Below are 17626 nucleotides of genomic sequence, written 5' to 3' on the forward strand. Positions count from 1 at the left end.
GAATGTTCAGAGAGACTGTATCAACCTCCTGCAGAAAGGCATATTTCGTCTGCTATTCGTTTCCATTGCAGACTGCTGCGCATGTAACTGCCCTTCTTCAGGGTAATCCCTACTGCATCATTTGTCGTCAGACGCCAGTGGGACGACATTCGCTTGAGTGAAAATCTTGCAAAAATCCATGGATCTGTCTAGTGATTCAGGCTGGATCGAAAATAGCATGGCAAGCTTGAGCCTTGAGCTCAATACCACAGGTGAGCGGGACGGTTCGTTTTGGACAGGTTTCCTGCGCAGGGCATGCCTGGTCTTGAAGCCAACGGGGATTGTGCCAATAGTCGCCACCAGCTATCGTGCCCGTGCCTAAGTGGAGGATGGGTATCGACAGCTGCCGTATTTTGCTCACGTATCATCACCAGCTGATGTACTGGCGAGCAAGACATGAAGACGTATTCGTACACGTCAACGCGAGATCAATTCGATTGCGTAGCTGTCTCGTGGGGTGAGGTGAAAATTTGGCAACCCTGAAAATTGACGATCGTCCTCCATGGGATTTCCCCAGATCTCGAGGTTCCGAAAGTGCGTGTATCCAAAAAAAGAACAGGGACTGCCGGTCTGAGGAGAAACGGTGCAGCGAGTGCTCCCCCACCCTGGGAGATCCGCGTGTGGCGCAGGAACCGGGAGGCTGGTGAAGGAGGGAGAGGTTGAGTTGACGAAGGCGTTGGAAATACCCAATGCAACGTGAGGAATGCGAGGTCCCCGGCAAAGCCGACAGAAGGAGCATGTGAGTTACTGGAAAGCAGTCTGTTAGTACATACTAGACGCAGAACTCAGGGGACCTATTACACAGTACCTGAACGAGAGACCGAATAAGGGGGGCCCGTGGGCGAGTACGTTGCGCCCCTTGAGCAGCTGAAATGTGCTGCTACCAATGCAGAAGACCCGCTGATCGCTTCAAGCCGATTGCTTGTCAGTGGGCGGCGAGCGTCGGTAGTGCATGAAAATGCCACACGGGAGGGGCTGAGGGGCTGTGCTGCCCGCGGGAGAGCAAAAAAACGGCGACGTTGACTCGCTCATGACCGAGATTTTAGCATTGATCTGACCCTCCACCTCCCCAAGGGCACAGGACACCAGCAGTCCAGTCCGGAGTCGACAGCCACGCGGCTCCGAATGGGACCAGTGTGCCAGTGTAGGCGACGGGACAATCCATTCCATTTGTGGCCAACATGATGCCATTATGGTTGTTTCCTCCCACCCGCCGATGATGGAACAATGTTTCACTACAAAGCCCACTCAGTCGAGCCCGTTGCAGAAACGAACCAGTGTCTGGGGTGCCAGGATAGGATAGGATAGGGATTAGGCTAGGGACTGTAATCTTGTCGTGGATGCGTGTCGTAGCAACGACGACGTCCCGACCAGTCGTGATAGCCCCGTGTTTCGAACAGAGAAGCTCGAGTAATTTTGACGGGGCAGATGCGTGTGCAGTCTGCATGGCAAGCTATGGCGAGGTCCGGTTAAGTTCGTTGAGTTTTGCGAGGCAGCTGTCTCCTTGTCAGATACGTGACGACAGCTATTGACATGTCGCGTCCTTGCGTCCATGACTCGATCTCGACGGCAAATGGATAAGCTGTACTCCAGATGGCCCAGGTTCGCTCGCGGCAGATAATCCGGGGATTGGTGTGGTTGCAAGCGTGGTGGGCGGCAGACGTCGAGCGGGTGCAGGAAACCGGCGACACATTACCCAAGCATGAGCCTGTCGTTGAGAGAAAACTTGTCTACTTGACGATTCGAGCATAAGCCAGACCTGAGTCGTTCGTCTGTCGGGCTATAATGGAGGCGGACGGGCGTATGAAGTCTGCTTCAGCTTCTGTATGCCAAGTGGCCTGTAAGGAATGAAGTGAACTATAAGTTCGTTGGGTGTTAGGTATGATGTTTGATGTTGCCATGGCTGATGCCGACTTCCGCAAAGACTGTTCTTCTTCTTTGGCCAATGCGAGACGCATCGCATTGAGACTTTGGAGGGCGCAAACCATGTTTGAAGCTTGTTTATTCGTACGACGATGGACAAGACTTTGCAGGAGAGTGGCGGAGACCTGGAGAAAAGCCAAAGGTTCCATGAGTTGCTGTCTCCAAATTCCCCATGGAAGAAGGATAGGTACGGGTAGGTACGCAGTACTCCGTAGAATAGAAGGAACGAAGTGGCCGTCAATGGCATGGAATATTGAGGGAAGGAGCACGCACTCCGCGCCTTAGGGAGCTTGGGCCATTTCTTTTCCGTAAAAGGAAAGTTGGGCTGAGCTTAACTGCCTTCCCGTTCCTCCAAGGCTCCAAGTGTATCCGTAGGCACCTTACCCTATTACCTAACTTGTAAGGCCCCGTGAGCCCCCCCCCCCCCCCCGCCTGAGGTAATCTCATTAGCGGTTGGTCTCAGTGAATCGCGGGGTGGTCTCGGCCGAATCTACAGTGGACTGCTCAGTATACGCGGACGCTAAAGCGCGAAGCGAAAGTGGTTTCATTGGCTCCCCCACCGCCGGGCCTCAGCCTATTTTCCAGACGACGAGGCGAGGCTTGACTTTGACAGCACACCTCCCAAAACTTGTACCCGTGGCACTCCCCAAATGCGGCTTTCGCCGACGTCATTACAACTTCCACTCGCGACACAGCATTCTTCCGCTCCAATACACAAGAAATCCTACCTTCCGGACCTGTAGAGCATGCATAGCGCCCATCATAGATACAGATGATATATCTTTGACCGACCGACCGAACCAACGACTCCCAAGTCGTTCCGACGACGTCGACGACCATCGTCGATCCTTGCACATACGATGGCTGAGCCCGCGGCGTCTGTCGCTTTGGCTGCTGCTGCAACAACGGCGCAAAAGCAAACAAGTCCTGCGATTCCCGTCGGCCTCAACGAGGCATCCCTCGATTCTCCTACCTTCCGATCCACTGCGCAGCACTTCGGAGAGCACATCGACAATGTCGAGAAATGGCTTGACGACTATGTCAGGTCTACGTCTCGCGTCACCCGTGACATCCTAGCCCTCGAAGAAAGCGTCAACACCTACCTGTCCAAGATCTTCCCACCCGCCGCGACCGCCGATGCCATCGTCGATCACGACTACACTCTTCTCGCTCTGCGCCGGATAAGCGATGGCTCAAAGGAATGGTGGACTCAGATTATGTCAACAGTGCGGAAAATGGACACCATATCTGTTGACCCCATCCGCTCCTTCGTCGCCGCCGACCTGCGCTCTTTCAAGGAAGTCAGGAGAGTTCTGGACCATACCCAGAGGAACTTTGATCAAGCCATGGCTCGGTACATGAGCCAGTCAAAGACAAAGGAGCCGTCTGCTATCAGAGAGGAAGCGTTCGCCGTGTACGAGACCCGCAAGGCATATCTCAAGGTCTCCATGGACTTCTGCCAGCTTGCGCCTCAGATTCGCTTTAGCCTGGACAAGTTGCTTGTACGTGTCAGCTCCGACTTCTGGAAGGAAATGAAGCGGTCGCGCGACGCCGCTGCCGTATCGACAAAGTGGGGTTCCGAGATGGATCGCATCCGTGGCTGGTCTCGTGAGATGGAAACCACAGAGTTTGTGTTCAAGAGAGAACTACAAATTGCGCGCCGCGATATCGGCGAAAGCACACTGCAAGCATTCAAGCCATCCCGGGAGCTGGAGGATTACAGTGCGTCCACAGTTCAGTTCCTGGGGTCCAGAGGCCCGGTCAGCGTCCAGCCACAAGAAAGTTCCGCCGTTGTCTCGGAGAAGCAGGGCTGGCTCTTCCTCAAGACCCTTTACGGCAAGCCAGCCAGGTCGAACTGGGTCCGTCGTTGGTACTATTGCCGAGAAGGTATTTTTGGCTGGCTGATCAATGGGCCCCAAGGTGTTCTGCAAGGTGACGAGATTGGTGTTCTTTTGTGCAATGCCAAACCTGCCGTTGCCGAGGATCGCAGATTCTGCTTCGAAGTCAAGACAAAGAGCCAGACCTTGGTTCTTCAGGCAGAGACTCAGAACCAGCTGACCGAGTGGCTGGAGGTCTTTGAGGTGGCCAAGAAGAGCGCATTCGAGGCCAGCATGGACAGAGACAGCGCCTCTTCACCCGCCGGTGCCGATCCCGCTTTCTCCATCACGCCGCCACCACTTCCCGAGTTCTCAGCAAGGTCCATGGACGCCATCGTGGCTGGCGAGGAGCCTTCCGGTAGCTTTGACCGGGCTGGCACTCTTCCGGTTCCTGGTTCGGACGGCAGCATGGCTGGCCGTGCCAGCTTCGACGTAAACGCTGGTGCACCGCGTCGGTCCATTACTGCTCTTGGGCGTGACCTAGGCCGAGAGATGGTGCGTGAGGAGGGAGAAAGCAATCGCGATCATGCAGCGAGGATCATCCAGAAGCTAGATCTTCACCGAAAAGCGACCTTTGGTGCGGGTGCCGAAGCTGCGGGGGCTGCTGGCGGTGCGCCCGGCGCTGGCGGCATCGCGGGCTTGATAGCAAGCCACGGCCATCTTCCCGGATACCCTTCCCCCCCACAAGCTGGGTCGAAGAACTCGTCCACTTCAAGATTACCTGCCCTGGACCCAGTTCAAGGAACCTTGGCTCCTTTGACGCTGGCAAGGCCACCTGCAGCAACAAACCTCAGCCGAACGGCTGTGATGCTTTCAGTCGACAGAAGTATAGGGTCGGACACTACGAGCCACATGCCTACTTCGGTTCTCGCCAACTACTGGGGAAGTAGCCCTTGGAGCACTGTCTACGGGTCTGGCCCAGGCCGTCCTCGCACCCCTGGCCTGCTGGAAGAAAATCCATTCGGAATAGTAGTCCGAGAGGTGGGCAAGCCTGGTGAAGAGAAGCCTCCAACTCCTACCACTGGCCACAGGAAGACTGTCAGTGTCGATGCAAAACCCAGCCAAGCCCACACCCCATTCAGACAGCCCGTGGAGACCTTTGTTCCAGGATACCCTCCAGAGTTAAGAATCCAGCATCTCCAATTCCGGATTCTGTTCCCGAATGCTCCACTGGACGAGAAGCTTGTCCTCGTTTTCCGCGCCGCCTGGTCGAGCTCGACAGGCAAGGACTCACCCTCTCACGGCCAGGGGCTGGCGGGCAACGGCCGTATCTATATCACTCCGGACAACATGTACTTTTATGGACAACAAATGGGCCTTGTAGTTGCATATGCCATCAGTCTCGACATAATAGCCGAGGTCACAGCTGCGCCCGGTAAGGAATGCGACTTCATTTTCCTTCACCTCGGTGAGGATGGCAATGAGACGGGCTACACTAGAATCACCATCAAGATTTTCCTGGATAATCTCCAGCTCCTTCATGCGAGAATGAACCTTCTCATCGACGACTTACAATCTGAGGAGCCGATGGAGTTGCCAGAGCTCATTCGGGCACTGATCAATCTGGAATACGAGGACTACAGCAAACGTAGCCCAAGCATTGAAAGCTGGGAAGAGGTCTCGTCAAATACGCCGTTCGATGACGGCACGCATTCTGGGCGCCCGGCTAAGCGCCAGAGCCAGTTTGGACCAAGACTCCGCTTAGCAGGGCCTGGTTCGAGGCAGACCCCCAAAGTGCAGGTACCCGCTCATCCTGTAATTTTCGAACCCGAAGACATGCAGAGAATGGTTGCAGAGCGGCACTTTGAGATTAGTGCCAAGGCCTGCTTCCATGTGCTCTTTGGCGACAAGAGCTTTGTCTTCCCCAAGCTCTACTTTGAGCGGAGAGCTCAACAGATCGCCCAAGGGCCCTGGGCGCTCGCAGATCATGGCCGAATGAGGCGAGAGTTCCAGTTCAAATTCGACTACAAGGATATGATCGGTCGACCAAAGACCGTGGACGTTGTCGACTACCAGACCATGGATGTCTTCCAAGAACACGTAACGTATGTTGTGACACACACCAAGACGGCATGGCATCTTCCCCATTCTCAAGACTTCAAGTTGGTGACCAAGGTTGTCATCACTCACGTGGCCAAGTCAAAGTGTAAGTTGGCCATCTACACAAAGGTGGAATGGTCCAAGATACCCACGTTTTCGAAGAACTTGGTCGAGCGTCAGGCCCTAAATGACGCCGAGGGCGATGCGGAAGAGCTTGCAGACGTCGCGACGGACCAGGTGCGCAAGCTTGGCCCACACAGCCGGACCAAGAGGGCAATCCAGGTGTACGGAAACATTGGGCAACAGACGCAAGTCGTTGTCTTTTCCCCGGCCGACGCGGCCGCGTCAAAGAAGCAGCTCATCAAGCCGCGGACACTGACAGCCATGCTCCTGGAAACGCTGCGCTCCTTTGGCGAGAGTGCGGTGACGTCGCTCATCATGTGGGCCATCGCCGTGGTGAAGACTTTCTTCAGCGTGGTCACGGCTCATAGACTCATCCTTCTTGTCCTGGCCGTCAGCGCGTTCACGAACATTGCCTTGACATCCAAAGAAAGCTCGACCTGGTGGACGGAGAGGCGAGCAGCCAAGTTTATGACGCGGCTCGGTGTCGGCCCGAACGTGATGATGAGCAAGGCCATCTACATGGCGGATCTGGGCGAGGCAACGGGTGCGGTTGGCCATAACAACAGTTGGCCTACCGATAGTGCCTGGTAAGTAAATCTCGATTGGCAGTTTGGGATTCAGGGATACGATGACTAACATGATATCACAGCTTCACTACGTTCCAACTTGTTGCCAACGCCACCGACCTTGACAGCCCCTACGAAGACGCCGGGTCGACGCTATCATCAGCGACGAGCCGAGCGACCGCGCGCCGGCTGCGCCGGACCCGACAGCGTCTCGGATCGTATCGACACGATCTCCTCGTCGCGATGCGCATCGTCAACAGCATCGAGCGGGAGATGGTGCAGTCAGAGTGGGAGAATTGGCTCTCTGACGAGACGATGCGGTGCGAGAAGCTCAAGACTGTTTTGGAGGAGGATGGCGGTTCTGCTAAGAGTAAGCGCGGCGGTGGTGGCAGTGGCCAGAAGGTCTTGACGTCGAGTATTGACGAAGGCAAGAAGGAGGCGCTGCGGGAGTGGTACGATACATATTGCGGGAGCTGTAAGTTGGATCACCAAGCGTTGATGAGTGAGCGCAGCTCTTTGGCGGGGTTGTAGAGGAGTTTATTGGGTCTCGTTGTGTTGCATTGCGCAATATCATGTTGCCATGCTTTTGAACAGCGTATCGAGGCTTGTAGAGCCTTACAGTCTATTGTTCTGTTTTACTCCGAAATGGAGGATAATATTTGATTACGTTGGATGATGATTTTATGCTGCAGGTTGTCTCTGCTTGATGGATTCATTACTCCACCACTGGTTGGGGGGTGATGAGATGAATATGCGCTTCTCTTGTTATCAATGATGCACTCTGCTCAAGACGCACCCAAAGGCAGCACAAAGGGCAAAGAAGTGAGGGGCTTAACTCTATTGCAACACTATTGATGGAAGCAGACAGAGGCTCTGTTGTAGATTCAGGAACTACCTAATGTACCGGGACAGAGGGGGGAAGGCGAACACGATTAACAATGTTCACCATGGTCAGGCTGTGAGGTTGTTCATAATGGCGATCTCAGCCTCATCCGTTACAATTCAATAAAGGTTGCTAGTTTACTGCTAGAGTATTGGCATTGATGGCCTGAAGACATGGCCTGATTCTTCTCTGGGGACTCTATCGCGATGTAAGGCTGCAATCGTAGATCGATGTTGACCGGAAGGTTCGGTCAAACTGTCTTGGGGGCTAGTGTTGGTGTTCGATGAAGAGAAAGTCGGCCGACGAGAAAGCCGGGTCCGGGCCTTTGAGGTCATGTCTCGGGAATCTCGGCGTGGTTTTGGTGTAATTGTGTACAACCAGTATGATGGTACTTGGACATTTAGGCTGTACGCCCTACCCTTAACACCTTGGGGTAAGGTAGATCATGACGATGTAAACTCAAGTGGTTGACGTCGATGCACACCAGGAGTACGCAGCGCTTGGTATCACATCTTACCCCAAATCACTTCTTTTGCTCTCCGGCAAGGTGTTCCGGCAAGGGAGAAAGACCTCACGTGTCCAGTCGCCATCAGAATCCCTGTACACCGTTGGAAAGTCATCCTGGTCGCGTTGCCTTACGGGTAGGGCGACGGGAGAAAGCAAGGAAAAACCTGATGTGCCACATTCCCTTCAAGGAAGCCCGCATTCAACAGTGTGGCTTGTGGCGGGCGGCCTTGGACGACGTAGGCCGGTGGTCAGAAGTTCCAGAACGAGGTCTCTGATCCGCGCCTCTCCTCCCTTCAACCCCACCTTCCCCTCGAAATCTGTCCCTAATCTAAGAATAAAAAATTCAGAATGGATACAGGACTGGAGCAAGAAAAGGGGGAAAGGAGCCGCATTTTCCACTCGTTACAATGGGTGAATTGTCGCTCCTTCATCACGGCTTTGCGAGGGTCGAATGAGAGGAATCCGAGGGCACGGAGGTCGAGCCCAGAATACGCGGATTCTAGACGATCTCTAGCGCGGTGGGATCCACTTGATCCTCTTTCTGGGAGACTGACCACCAATTGTGACGTCGAGACGGACGGGGGGCCAACGAGGGCCTCCCCTCCCCACCTTCTCTTTGAGGCCCTGAGGGGACCGCACCTTCTCGTACTGCGTACTGTTCGTATGTGTACATGGACAGGGGGTGACGTCAGCGCCAGGGTCGAGCCAATGCGAGAAGCGCGGTGAAGGGAAAGCAAACACAGCAGGAGCAAGGAGCAAGAATTGGCTGCCGGGCCCTTTCCATTTAGGTGCTTTTACTGTGCTTACCTTGTGTTACTTCGTCATTGGGGCAGAATCCGAGGCAAGATAAGATACGTATCCGTAGATGCCTCTTCCCAAGGAGACGGAAGGAGTGTTGCACCGGACGTAAAGGACAAGGGCGCATTGAACATGATGGAACATGGTCAACCGTAACGCACCTGACAAAATAGTACACAATAAGGTAGAGAGAGAGAGGACGGGAGCATTAGGTCCGCTCGGGTCGGCCAAAGACGTCAAAGCCCCTCCAAGACTCCTTTCCCAACTGAGTCCTGACACCCCGGTAAGGCCCATGATCGGTGATCCCATTCCCGTTGACGCTATCCATACTCCATCCTCCGTACTTCGTGCATGCGCCTTTATTCCAGCAATTCCCGAGTAACTGTGGCTTACGCAGCACCTGATTCTCTCCCAAACCTGCCTTCTTCCTCCTTGACTCTTTACTCTTAAGCCACACGTGGGGCACTCTTTGCAGGTCGTCCAAAGCTTTATTTCGTCTCCATTTCTGCACAGTAATCGACCACTGACCACCACTCTCATCCACAAACCACCAAACAGCATCTACCTTGCTTCCCCACGAACATTCCCCTTTCCCAGCGCCTCGGTCGCGTCCGGACCCCGACGATAACCATACACTATACGAATCTCGCTACCTTTTGTCATTTGAAAATCTCCGTCTGTAATTCCTCTTCACAGACACCACCGGCTAGTCTCTACACTACTCGCTCTCGTCGGACGACCTGGGCTATGACATCTTCTTAAACACGACACATTTCCGTTTCGCCCTCGACGCCAACCGCCACTCTTAGACACAATGGCACCTCACCACGAGCCCTTCAAAGGCCTCGCGCCTATCAAGTGGGAATCTGTCGCCGAGGAGGATCCAAAAGAGTTCATGACCGGCGTATTTGCCAACGCTCAAACAGTTATTGACTCTATCCCCGTCCCCGCCGCCGTTAAGCAGGCCACTGCTTCCCACGGCCGATCCCGCTCCCACACCGACCCGCCGATACCTGTCGCCGACATCAATCGTTCACTGTCCCAGCGCCAGACCGGTGCGGCGCTGAAGCTGTCGCAGGACCTGTCCAAAGAGTGGAAAGAGGTCAAGGTCAATGCCAAGGATAACCCGCTAGCAATCAACGTGTATAAACTCGCCGCCAAGGACGGCAAGGGCAGCTGGTTCGCCCGGCGCAGCGTTCACGATGGCTTAACTTTTGAGAAGTGGAAGCTGGGCCTCGAGAGAGAATTTGCCGAGTCCATGAAGGTGCAGAGCGGGCCCGGCGCCGGCGCCATCCGCGGCATTGGAGCAGAGAAGCGAGCGGCGCATGAGGTTGTGGAAGGCTCTGGAAAAATGGAAGGTGAGCAAGAAAAACACCACTTGAGACTTCAGTGCCAAATGCTTACAACATCTGCTCAGTATTCCAATTGTCAGCGCAATTCCCAGGCCCGACGGCTCCGAGAGACTTTGTGACGTTACTGCTGAGTTCCGACTTTTCCGGCGGCGCCCCGCAAGAAGGTACTAGGCGGCCGCTCCGGACCTACATGATTGTGTCGAAACCATGCATTCATCCCGAGTGCCCCGAGCGGCCAGGCTATATTCGAGGCCAATATGAGTCGGTCGAAATCATTCGCGAGATCCCGTCCGATAAGCCGGCTGCGATCACGCGAGCACGATCGTCGATTGATCTCAGTCAGGAAGGCGCCAAAGAAAGACAAGCTGTAGCTGAGTCTATGGGCAAGGAGGCTGTTCTACGGGCAGCGAAAAAGACAGCAGATCCAGACAGCCGTCATCGAGGTACATCTGTTGACAGTGCACCTGCCAGAGACGACGCTGGGCACACCGGCGAAGGCATCGAGGAGGAAGCGACGACGTCTGTTGAGTGGCTTATGGTGACTCGTAGTGATCCCGGCGGCAACGTGCCCCGATTCTTGATTGATCGGGGTACACCGGCAGGCATCATTGGAGATGCCGGCAAGTTCCTCAAGTGGATGACTGCGAAGTCCGCAGATGACTTTTCAACTTCAGACAAAGAACAGGAGGAGACGAAAGAAGGCGCTAAGCAGGCCGAGAGCGAAAAGGTTGCTTCTCCAACGGAGGTGGCCAAGCAACCAACATCAAATTTGTTACCTGAAGAGTCAGCACAGGTGCAGGATAATTCCGTCCCGAGTAGTAACGGCCTGTACGGCATCATATCCGGTGCTTTCGGAATGGCTAGCTCCGTTGTGGCTAGTCGCCTACCAGAGGGCTACGCTTTACCCGGAATATTCACTGCACCAAGTACCAACGGGTCGATAGCGGAGGAAGATGAAGAGGATGAGTCGGTTCAAAGCGACACGTCGTCCATCCGAAGCTTCGCTTCAGCGGTCGAGAAGACGGACGAGGGTGAGCCCATCACGCCACCAGAGGTTACGCAGCCTGACAGCGTGTCGCTTCACTCGTCCGGATCTGGCGGCGGCGCGTCCCTCCAAGGGTCTAAGACGTCGTCGCACCACGAGAGAGAGCTCAGGAAACTCCAGGAGCGGCGCCAGAAGATGCAAGACAAGATCAACAAGATGCAAGAGCGCATGTCTAGTAAGCGTGACCAAGACTCGCAAAAGGAGGTCGCCAACCTGGCAAAGCTCCGCGAGAAGCACGAAAAGGAGATGGCCAAGCAGGAAGACAAGTACAAGCGCGACATGCAGCGCCTCGAGCAGCGCCGCGAGCACGAACAGCGCAAGGCTGAGGAGAAGCGGCGGAAGCAGGCAGAAAAGGAGGAGAAGGCAAACTTGGCCTTGGAGCTCGAGCGCATCAGGACGGAGCGGGATGTGGCGCTCAAGGAGATTGACGTCCTCAAGGAGCAGGTGGGTCAGCTGCAGAGCCAGAATACCATGCTGGTTGTTAAGATGGGCAAGATGGGTGGGATGGGCGGTATGAAGAGACAGGATTCGTCGTTGAGTGTATCGGGAGAAAAGGTGGTTCAGACTGTGTCCAACTAAGGGCCGTGTAAAGTGTACGACGATGAGAGAGAGACAGAGGGAGGGGAGATATGTCAGCTGCAGGACAGGATACCCAGCTTGATGCAGACAGAGAGATCTCTGTAGACGAGACGAGATGACGCATGAGCATCCAATGGCGTTCGGGGCGTCTTAGCCTTCCTTTTATAGCCTTTTTTTCTTTTTAACTTACTTCATCTCTTTTTTCCCGTCTATTTTCCATGTCTATCGCCATGTACCTTTTCCAAAGCATTTGTACACGAAGCATCTAAATGAACTCAAACTTTTCTCATCCGAGCATGCTTTTGTCCTTTGCATCATCTAACCGTCCATTGTCTATGATATCTCACGTTTCGTCGACTTCATGCATCCATCATCTCCAACAATAACCCATGAAGTCTCCCCCGCTGACCAACGTCCCTCAACTTTTCCAACTTCTCCTTGAGCGCCTCGCGCCCATCGACGCCGCCGCCGACGACATTGACCTTGGTGAGTGCCGTCGCGGCGAGGAGGACGCGCGCGCAGACTGCGTAGACGTCTGGGTCCGAAGTCCAGCCCAGCGGTCCGTCGTCTGCGTGGGATGGTTGGGATGTGAGGGCCAGGAGGGCGTCGAGGCCGGCGGACGTCCATGTTGTGAGGGCTTTGTGCGCTGCTGCTGCCGACGTTGAGGAAGAATCCGAGATAGAGAAGACGTCTTGGAAAACGGCGGCCCAGCGCTTCGATTCGCGAACCTCGTCGATGAAGAGGTTCTGCTCTTCGATTGCGAAGAGGGAGTCGTCGAAGCGGAGGGCGGCGGAGAGTTGTGATTCCGCGGTGGACCATTGTGTGGCGGCGGTGGTCTCTGCGTCGTTGGCTGCATCTGAGGAGACCTGGCCCGTGACGCGGGATGCGAGGAGGGAGTGGAGGGCGGGACTGTCGCGGTAGGTGGTTGCGATGTAGGATAGCAGCGAGGAGGCGGCGTCGAGGGGCGCGAGGGGCGCGGAGAGGATGTGTTTTGCGGAGAGGGAGGCGAGGTCGCGGACTTCGTCGTCGTCGTCGTTGAGGGCGTCGTAGAGGGCTATGAGGGCGGGGAGGAGGGGTGCTTCTGCCTCTGCTTCTGCTTGGTGTTGGTCTGCGGTGGTTGAAGAGGTTGAGGTTGCTGCGGAGAAGAAGGAGGCGAGGGAGGCTGCTGCGGCGATGCGGGTGTCAAAGGGGCGGGAGTCGTGGAGGGCCGAGGACATTAGGTTGCCCCAGCCGCGGAGGGAGCGCGCGGTGGATGGGTTAGCGGGAGATTGAGAGACGAGGGATGCCATGATGGGGCCGCTGGCGCGGGTGATTGCGTTGGAGAGGTTTGGGTTGATTGTTCTCGCGAGGAGGCCTTGCCAAAGCTGTGTCAGGGTCTCGGGGGAGGGGAGGAGGTTTGAGGGTTGTCGAGAGTTGGCATCGGCATCGGCATCGCGGGAGGCCGTTGCTGCCGCCAGGACGAGGTCCAGGACCTCTGCGAGGTTGACGAGGGCGGCGGCGCAGGAGTCTGGGTGTGTTGCGGAGCAGGCTACGTCGGTGTACAGCGCGGCGTAGGATGCTGCTTCCGCGGGGGACAGGTGCGGGTGGTGGACTGAGGCGAGGGTTTCGAGGGTTGTGATTGTTGTCTCTACGCTTGTTGTTCTTGTCGAGAGGAGGGTTTCGCGGAGGGAGGCGGAGGGCGAGGAGGAGGTTTGGGCGGCGTGAACTGCTGCGATGGCGAGTTGGGTGCGGAGGAGGGCGCTTTGTGGGGATTGTGAGATGGTGGTGGAGGCAGCGCCCTGTGATGACGGTGATGATGATGACGGGTAAGATAGGGCGAAGAGGGAGATGAGGTTTTGGACTTCCAGGTAAGCGGCGCGGATGTCTGGGCAGGAGGCAAAGGAGTCAGACGCGCTGGCTTCGACACCGCCGAGAATCGAGACCACGCGCGGGAGGCCAGACGACAGTCTCTGAGGCGAGACGTCGGAGAGCCGCTCAAAGACCGCCTTGACGGTCAGCAGGCCGCCGTGTAGGTGGTTGTTCCTGCTCGCGGGCGCCGCGGCGAGGGAGTCCTTGATGATGGCTTCGGCAAGGCTGACCCAATCGTCGTCTTTAAGGAGGAAAGAACACAGAGCGCGAGCGGCCATCTCCCGGACGTGCCAGACGGGGCTGGCGAGGTAGCCCGCGACGAGACCGTACAGCTCGTCGCGCGAGGCGTCGGGGGGTCCGGCGCGGCGGATGATGTCGAGGGCAGGGAAGACGGACTCGGCGGCGATGGTGCTTCCCAGCGTTGTGGGTTTCATGACCTCGCGGCCGGAGCGGAGGAGGTTCAATAGCACGGAGGGCAGGATGGGGAACTTGTGGTACTGCAGGCGCGTTGTGCGGCCATCCCAGCCGGCCTCGAGGGTGGCTTTGCTCTCGTTTGTGCCAAAGAGGTTGTCGAGGAGAGAGCGGAGGAAGAGGAGGCCGCAGTTGCGGATACCCCAGACCTCGGACTTGAGGCTGCCGGCGGCGAGGTCGAGGCACTGCGGGATGTGCGGCGCCGACTTGCCGAGCTGGGTGATGAAGGAGCTCTTGAACATGTCCTTGAGGCAGTTGAGGGCGTGGACCTGGGGCAGCTTGGAGCCGTCCGACTCGGAGTTGAAGGCGGGTTTGCGGGCGATGGCGACGAGCTCCTCGATGACGGCGTCGAAGGAGGGCTGCGGCGCGTTGGCCGAGACTATTCCGGTGATCATGGCGGGGATACCGGCAGAGCGGCGGGTAGTGGATGCTTGGGAAAAGATGCACTCCTTAGTTCCCCTGTACCAGACGTCGAGCAGGGTCTCGCCGTTCTCGTGGCCTGCTTGAGGGTCATCGAGGTGCTTGACCAGCTGGCAGCAGGTTGCGAACGACAGTGAGACAGTGTTGAAGGCACCGCGGTGTCTGAGGCTCGACAGCTGGTCAAAGGTCAAGGATCCGACAGTTGTGAAGAGGTCAGTCGAGGGGCGCAGAATTCCTTCCTTGGCCTTGGACTTGAGAGGCAGGACCATGACACGCATCAGAGCACTGAGTAGCATGTTAGACGAGATATCTACACAGCATTATGTAGACTCTTATTACTTACCTGGACTCGTGGATGGCGCGGAAGCTGTAGCTCAGCAGGTCCTTGGTGTCAAGACCTTCGAGATCTTCCAGCTCCTGGGGCAAGTGGCCCTCGGGTGAGTCGTCGCACAGAATGTCTCTGACCGCAGTCCAGATGCGTTGACAGCACTTGACAATGCGGTTCTGAAGGATAGCCATTGCTTCCATCTCGGACGCCGAAAAGCTCATATCAGCCGCAGCTTGCCAGATATACCTAATCCTCGGTCAGTCCACGGCACCTTTCGAAGGAGGCATAGTATTTGTTGCACCCACCGGAGAGAAGCGTAGTAGCCATGCACCGGCGCCTCAAGAACGGCATTACCCAGATCGGCCTCTGCAAAGGCGAGCTTGCCCTCAAGAAGGTCCATCAACTTTGAAATATGCGCAATCTGCGCCTCCCTACCGTCATAGAATCTAAAGAGAAGCTCGTTTGTCCGAGCAACGCCATCAGCGTGATCAGCTCGCGCCGTCCTCCGCGCAATATCCTCGGCTCTCAACAAGAACTCTTCCAGTGTCGGTGAGACACCTTGTGCGCCAACGAGACACTTGAAGCGCTTGTCGCCAAACAAGTTCTTGAGGACAGACGTACCGTTCTCCCGAACGTCGTCGAATGGGTCCATAATGAGGTCGAGGAGCACGCGCGTCCACTTCCCGTCAAACAGGTTGAAGAAGAGGGTCTCGTCCTCCTCCGTCTCCCACGTCTTGCCAGCGTCGGCTTCGAGCTTGAGGATGAAGGCAACGGCCCTTAGCGCGGTAAAGTGCCGCTGGAAAGAGGCTGTGGGGATCAGCTCAGACCGCAAAAATGCAATGTACCACGCCAAAAAGCTTTCGTGCTGCTCCAAGCTGGCTCGCAGCTTATCCTCTGGCCAGAGCAAGATGTTGGTGCGGTGGTTCGCTTGCTTCGGCGGCGCCTTAGGGGCCTTTGGCGCACCATTGGCAGCGCCGTCAAAGGCTTTGAGACGGGCCAGACTCTTATGCAGGATGAAGATTGCGCCTCTGCTGCGCTTGAACATATCTTTGAGCTTGCTCAGCAGTTCCATGCGGAACTTTGCGTCCGACTCCGAGAAGTACGTCGGGAGATGGGCTTGCAGCAGGCGGAGGGCCACTGGTGAGTAAGGCCTCGTCGTTGAAGGTGAGGCGACGATGAGGGACAGCGCCAGCGAGCGGAGCTCATGGGAAGGATGTGACAGAACCCTTTCGAGCACGGCCTCTTCCAAGACTACTGCTGAAGAGGACTCCTCTCTGTAGATGGCGCCGGGCTCCTCGACCATGCCTACCTTCTTACCAACCTCCAGCACGGCGAGGTTCAGTTGGGCCAGAGTGTCTAGCTCAGCCACGGCCGAGCCAGAGGTAGACCACATGCTGTTGATCTGTTCCAGGATCTGGACCGAGTCTTTGCGGTCATCCTTGAATAACGGAAGGAAAACATACGTCTTGATACCCTCAAGCAAAGACGGCGTCTTGGCAATGGCAGCCTGGACCCAGCGAAGCCACATTTCAACGCTGAACTGTTCATCGTCTGCAACTTGCGGGGTCTTTAGAGACTGCTGTCTCAGTGCCCTGAAAATGGTCACGATGAACTTGCCCGTAGTCGGGCACACGTAGTGCATGGTCATCCAGTCGAGCATCTGGCCGAAAAAGTCCTCCCACAGTGCAATGTCGGACGCCCAGCTGCACTCTGGCTGCGTCCGCTTATAACTCGCCGCAATGTCTTCGACGCTAAAAACGGACTTGCCGGCAAAGTAGTCCATGGCCTTGAGCGACGACTTGACCAAAGGCTTGGTGGACTGCGGTCCAATGATGGAGATGAGAGTGTCCAAGATGGTCGTCTTGACCAGGTCAGAGACAGCATGGTCGGGGTTACGGCGGATGAGCGAGGGGAGCAGGTCCAGGACCAGCTTCATGGACCGGTGCTGCTCTGTCTCATTCCACTTGATGAAGAAGTTGAAGAGTCCCAGGCTGGGCTCTTTGGAAAAAGCCCATTGCCGCAGGGCTGACTTGTCGGACTTTGAGCTTTGCTCGACAAATCCGCAGAGCTTCACGCATGAGTTGCCCGAGACTCCCTTTGGCTGAGCGGCCAGGGAGAGGAGGTGGTCAAAAACATTTTGCGCGATGCTATTTGCAAAAATGATGTTAACACACATACTACGCTTGGACCATTCACTTTGGAGGGGTATTGACTGGGGGAAATGTCTTACGAGATCCACGATTCCTCGGGCTGTTCCTCAACCCATTTGAGCAGGTCACTCGGGTTGACGAAGCTCTCGTACTGGGGGACGGTATCCTGCTTCATCGCTATCGCATTATTGGTGAACCCGGCGAGTGACTCTGAGAGTTGGGTAGAAGGAGGGGCACCGAGGGGCAGCGGCGAAGCGAATGAGTGCTGGCCGAGTGAGTAACAGGGGTGTGTTTTTTCCTTTCGTCTGTCGTCTACAACTCGGCGTGTAAGTATCGGAAATGAGTGCACTCAAATTTCTGATTTGCTTCAGATCTTACATAAGAATCTCCGATTTGGGAAGGCCTCGTCGTTCGAGGTGCTTCGTATCGGACACGGGAAAATTCCAGGTACCACGAGTTTTCAGCACGTGGTTCGTAGCATTAACTCGACGCGCCGGCGAAGACTCATCGCGGGGCACCAAAACGCCAGGGTCCCGACTGACTTTTTTTTTTTTTTTTTTTTTTGCGCTCCCGTCTCCCAGTGACATTCAACCAATCGCCTGCATCTTCTGGAACGTCGCGCGCACGGTCCACTCCACCCACACACGGTGGTGTGGCCAAACTTTTTCCCTGCCCTA

General features: G+C 56.0%; 4 protein-coding genes across 4 annotated transcripts; 2 read left to right on the plus strand and 2 right to left on the minus strand.

Annotated features, from left to right (window-relative positions):
• Positions 1–1819: 1819 nt before the first annotated feature.
• On the minus strand, positions 1820–2209 carry CABS01_00289 (uncharacterized protein; the record flags this gene model as incomplete). The annotated part of the gene is made up of 1 exon (XM_060533671.1): positions 1820–2209. The coding sequence occupies one exon, from the start codon at positions 2207–2209 to the stop codon at positions 1820–1822; it is 390 nt and encodes a 129-aa protein (XP_060406185.1).
• A 613-nt stretch (positions 2210–2822) lies between these two features.
• Positions 2823–7099, plus strand: CABS01_00290 (PH domain-containing protein; the record flags this gene model as incomplete). The annotated part of the gene is made up of 2 exons (XM_060533672.1): positions 2823–6589; positions 6652–7099. 2 exons carry the CDS (start codon positions 2823–2825, stop codon positions 7097–7099), a joined length of 4215 nt encoding a protein of 1404 aa, XP_060406186.1.
• Positions 7100–9570: 2471 nt separating this feature from the next.
• Positions 9571–11732, plus strand: CABS01_00291 (uncharacterized protein; the record flags this gene model as incomplete). Its single annotated transcript, XM_060533673.1, has 2 exons — positions 9571–10114; positions 10174–11732. 2 exons carry the CDS (start codon positions 9571–9573, stop codon positions 11730–11732), a joined length of 2103 nt encoding a protein of 700 aa, XP_060406187.1.
• A 359-nt stretch (positions 11733–12091) lies between these two features.
• Positions 12092–17124, minus strand: CABS01_00292 (uncharacterized protein; the record flags this gene model as incomplete). Its single annotated transcript, XM_060533674.1, has 4 exons — positions 12092–14756; positions 14815–15045; positions 15105–16946; positions 17030–17124. 4 exons carry the CDS (start codon positions 17122–17124, stop codon positions 12092–12094), a joined length of 4833 nt encoding a protein of 1610 aa, XP_060406188.1.
• Positions 17125–17626: the final 502 nt, after the last annotated feature.

Source organism: Colletotrichum abscissum (assembly GCF_030869225.1).
Source record: "Colletotrichum abscissum strain IMI 504890 chromosome Unknown Scaffold_1.1, whole genome shotgun sequence".
Taxonomy (NCBI): domain Eukaryota; kingdom Fungi; phylum Ascomycota; class Sordariomycetes; order Glomerellales; family Glomerellaceae; genus Colletotrichum; species Colletotrichum abscissum.